Source organism: Gavialis gangeticus, unplaced genomic scaffold (genome assembly GCF_001723915.1).
Source record: "Gavialis gangeticus isolate Ggan-Ray unplaced genomic scaffold, GavGan_comp1, whole genome shotgun sequence".
NCBI lineage: Eukaryota > Metazoa > Chordata > Crocodylia > Gavialidae > Gavialis > Gavialis gangeticus.
Window position 1 is genome coordinate 7867376 of NW_017729000.1, and position 4492 is coordinate 7871867.

General features: G+C 39.4%; 1 protein-coding gene across 6 annotated transcripts in view; it reads left to right on the forward strand.

The window, feature by feature from the left end:
* Window positions 1-1653, forward strand: part of LOC109289919 (dual specificity protein kinase CLK4) — a 12802-nt gene extending 11149 nt beyond the window's left edge. For all 6 annotated transcript variants that reach the window (XM_019506198.1, XM_019506201.1, XM_019506200.1 and 3 more), the window contains 2 exons: window positions 1119-1206; window positions 1304-1653. In XM_019506198.1, the coding sequence (XP_019361743.1) occupies window positions 1119-1206; window positions 1304-1444 (229 nt within the window). In that variant the 3' untranslated portion in view covers window positions 1445-1653. The remainder of the gene's footprint in view (window positions 1-1118; window positions 1207-1303) is intronic.
* Window positions 1654-4492: the final 2839 nt, after the last annotated feature.

The following is a 4492-nucleotide window of genomic DNA, read 5'->3' on the forward strand; positions in this document are numbered from 1 at the left end:
AAAAAAAAAAAAAAAAAAAAAAAAAAGTAAGCAAAATTGTGGTGTCCTACACACATTTTACATTAAATCAAATAATCTTGGCCAGTATAACATTTTATACCCCAAATTAGTCACTTTCCATGGGGTTTTTTGCTTCATCTATGCTGACCCAGCATCTGGAAGGAATACTTTGTTTTCTTTAATTTCAGGCCTCTCTTTTTGTCTTATTTGTTCTTAATCAGAGAGATGTCTCTTTTTAAAGAGTATTTCTGTTAAAAATTCCAGAGCATTAAAGCCCAGTTTTTTAACATCTGAATTACACAAATAATTGTCATAATTCTGACCAGTCCCTGACCGGTTCTTTATTAAATCACTGAACAAAAGATTAATTCAATTTGTCAGTAATGTTCAAAGCACATGCAAAGAATTGGTAGCAAGAAAAGGAGGGCAATGGCAATACTTCCCCTCCCCGCCCCCATCCCCTCCCATGTTTTGATACTTAGTAGTGTTGAAAACAAAAGCCAAAGATGAGCATGCATTTGTTTTAATGGTTTTAAGTTTCTTTGAGATCAGAGGAATCCTTTCATACTTCTGGAAGGGGCAAATCCTTTGTGCCTGTGAAGGACATTTGGAACTGGGGTTGTTCTGTTGTATTGTGGTTGCAGAATTTGAGGGGAGTATCCATGAGGTGTAGAGGACCAGTGCATTGCAAGTTCTGGATCTTTATAGGCCCATACACGGCAAGACTTGGGGTGGAATTAGTGAAGTCTGCATTTACTGCTGTCTCCGGGACGAATGGATGGAGTGCTGGACAAGCGCGTGGAGCTTATTCTCAGTTCTGAAACTAAAAGAACAGACAATGGGCTATTTTTAACTTCAACGATTTTTGTAAAATTAAAAAATTGGGGGAAACAAAAGTTGTGACAGAAAGCTAATGAGTTTTTATAAACCTGACTGCTCTTTTTTTGTCTTGGAACAGTCTGATTTAAGTTTAAACCATTCTTTAAAAAGAGTTTCTGACTTAGCAGATAATATAAATATAGCTTCATGTACAAGTGTTAACTCAACATCAGTTTGGAATCTACATGTAGAAGGATATGCAGTGCATATCATTAAAAATATATTTTTTTTTAATGCAGCAAACATTATTTTCATCATGACCAGTTGGACTGGGATGAACATAGTTCTGCAGGCCGATATGTAAGGAGGCGCTGTAAGCCATTAAAGGTGAGCAACAACATCAGCTTCCTTCTTGGAGAGATTCCTATTTGTGATGGACCTGTCTAAATGTGTGCATGTTCTTGTTTTGTGTGTGTTTTTTCAGGAATTCATGCACTGTCAGGATGCAGATCATCAGACTCTGTTTGATCTTGTTCGCAAAATGTTGGAGTACGATCCATCTGATAGAATTACTCTTGATGAAGCCTTGCAACATCCTTTTTTTGACCCACTAAAAAGGAAGTAAACTCAGATACCTTATATGGTTCTCCAAGGAGATTACATAGACTGTGTCAGTCAGCAGAGATAGCATAAGACTTTTGTAAAATTTAAGTTATTTTGTACAGGTAAGCCTCTAAATATTGCCATATGTTTTTGTATCACTGCCATATTTACCTTGTTAACAGTTCTGGTCTTGATCATAGATATAAAAATAAAAGTAATTTTTGAAACTGGTTTTTGAAACTCATTGGTATACTTAAAAGCTGGTCCAGGTAGGCTCTAGCAAAGTTAAACGTTACCTAGTTTCGTCTTAATTTTAGAAAACGACACAAATACAAGGTTTTAATTTTTTAATTAGTATCTGAAAAATATTGTATATGGACTCTACATTAAGGTGTGTACCTGTAAATGCCCATATTGAGACAGAAGAATGTAAACTGTTTTGCTTTAGAGACTGCATACATTACATAACACGTTGCATTTAAAAGACCTTAATTGGTTGCTTGTAAATTCATCAGATAATTACCATAATCTTTGTTTAATGCTCAGTAGTAATCTGAACCAAGATCAGTGACACAAGTGTTTATGCAAAGGGAGGTTACATTTGTTATGTGGGCTTGCTGACTTCCTAAATGTTCAGTGCAGTGCATGTGCAAAGATGGAACTCCTTGGTCAGGTAGATGTTTTGCTGAGAGTCCCAACTGATTTACTTTGACTTGCTAACTTCTAGTAGCTTCCTTACTCGGATGCCCTGTTGTGAATTGTTTTGTGGGACACTAATGCAAAACAAATGGAATCAAAAACTTCATTCACAAGAAGATGGTGAACAGTATTTACTCATGTATTTCAGGATGAAGTGACCTGAATCTTTAGTACTTGAGCCTTTGACTGCAGAAAGCACTTGCATTTTGGCAGGTTTGGTGGTGGTTCTACTATATTTGACTTGGTTAGTCCAACCCAATCCACTTGCGTCAGCTGCTTAAGGCAGAGGTCAGTTGATACCAAGCACTTTTGTGCTGGACAAGTCCTTCAATCTGCTCCTATTGATAACTTCCGAGGTTGTTGCTTTGGTCCTTAACATGGTACAAAGGATCCCTCTGGATGAACCTCCTTTCCTTTAGTCTTGGGGTTGCCAAAATAGGATTTGTTTGGGGAGCCTGTTACCTGATTTTGTTGGTTTGTTGAGATATAGGGACACAACTCTGTACGGCACCCCAACTCGGATAAATCTGTTGCTAAGTGGCTGACTTTAGAAGTCTAAGAGCTGTATGCAGCTCATGAGCCACAGTTTGGCCACCTCCAGTACAAGAGATTCCAGCTGCAGGTGGAAAAACATATTTCCAAGCTCCCCCCACATGCTATAGAAGACTGTAGGGTTGTGCTTGCAGCTGGGGAGAAGGGAGCTGCCAGGGTTTGTTTTTTTGTTGTTTTTTTTTCCTCTCTCTCTCTTCTCATGCTCTTTGGCCTCCCACAGTGGTCTTATCTTTATTGGAAAAAAGTAGGAATTTTTATACCCCTGTTGGCTGGACTGGGTCATGTTAAATGTTAAGCTCCTGCTTGTGCTTACCTCAATTTTTTAATATATATGATAACTAGAATACATGTTTGCCCACATTAGAATTTTAGCATGGGAGCTAGTGGGGCAATAACGTTTATTTATTTATTTTTTTCCTCTTGTGTTGATGTAAACAGTATATCTCTTGCTTGTACAGCAACATGCAGGCCAGAAACTTTGTTACTCCAGTTTGGATCTCTCTGAGTAGGCAGCAGTTGAAGCAGAACAGGGAAGCTACAAACATAAGAGGAAAAAGGAAGGGGGGGAATTCACATCACTTTCTTCCAGTTTGCTGCTCATTCATTTTTCTCGTGATGTTGAGAGAGGATAAAAACCCAGAAAAATGGAGAGGAAACGGGTGGAGGAAAAGGACCTGAAGGAAGGTTAAAAAGACGTGATCACAAGTAATGGCCACATATAGACTCATGGTGCAAGAAAGGGCCTATGCATCCATTTGAGAGACTAGGTTACATCTCTGCCCTACAGCAAGGGTTCTCAACCAGCATGTCGCCGCACCCTGGGCTGCCATGACACCCTTTTAAGTGGACAGGGAGTTGCTGTGTAATATTTGCTGTAAGTGTGCAGAACCTTACACGTAATTCATAAGATAAACTCAGATTTCAGTCAGGAATCCATAGTGTCAAAAACTTTCAGACCTGTTGTAGTCTTTCTGAATTCTTTAACACAGAAGAATTACTCTCATTTTTCCACAGTCAAAAAATAAGTGGAAACTAAGAGCTGCCTGGAGTCTAAAGTGGTTGAGAACCACTGTTCTGCATGTTAGAGTCAGTTGCCTATGTGAAAAGATGAGGATATTCAGGGAGGAAATAGTGAGAAACAAATCTATGCAATAACTATTGTGGCACAGATGTTTAAGATACCAGTGCCTTCTCTGATGTTCTGTATTATGATCTTGTCTGAGTCCTTAATAAGCCCCTCCAGGGCTGCAAGCCTCCACAGTTTGGAGCACTCCTGGGTTATGTACGCTACTGAAGGAAAATGGAATTGGGATGCATCATCAATTCAAGGAGAAGCCATCAAAGAACCCTTACGATCTGATCCATCTTTATTTGCGCCATAAGTGATGGTGATTAGGGATTGTTCTTAATAGTGTCTTTCTGGCTCCCCTCCTCTGTCCTTGTGAATGAGGGATCTGTTATAAATTTTACAAACAACAGCTGCCTGGACGATGGAAGAAAATAAAGCTTTCTTTTAAGTAAACAAAACCAGACTTTATTTGCTTTAAAGTGCAAATCCACAAAAGAAATCAAACAGTGCAAACTGGGTGGCAGGGTTGAATTGGGAAGTAACTGAACTTTAAAAAAGTAGAATTCTGTTCAGGAAGCCTCCCTGCCATGGTGTAGAGCCCTTTGTCCTCGTGTGCTTATGTCGTGTGGTTCTGTGACCCGGAAGCGGGGAACACAGGGAAACAGGACAACTGGTTTGGAAAAAGAAGGAAAGCGGTGAGAGGAGCTGGTGTGAAGATCCTCAGAATGCACCAAGACACACGGGGTGTGT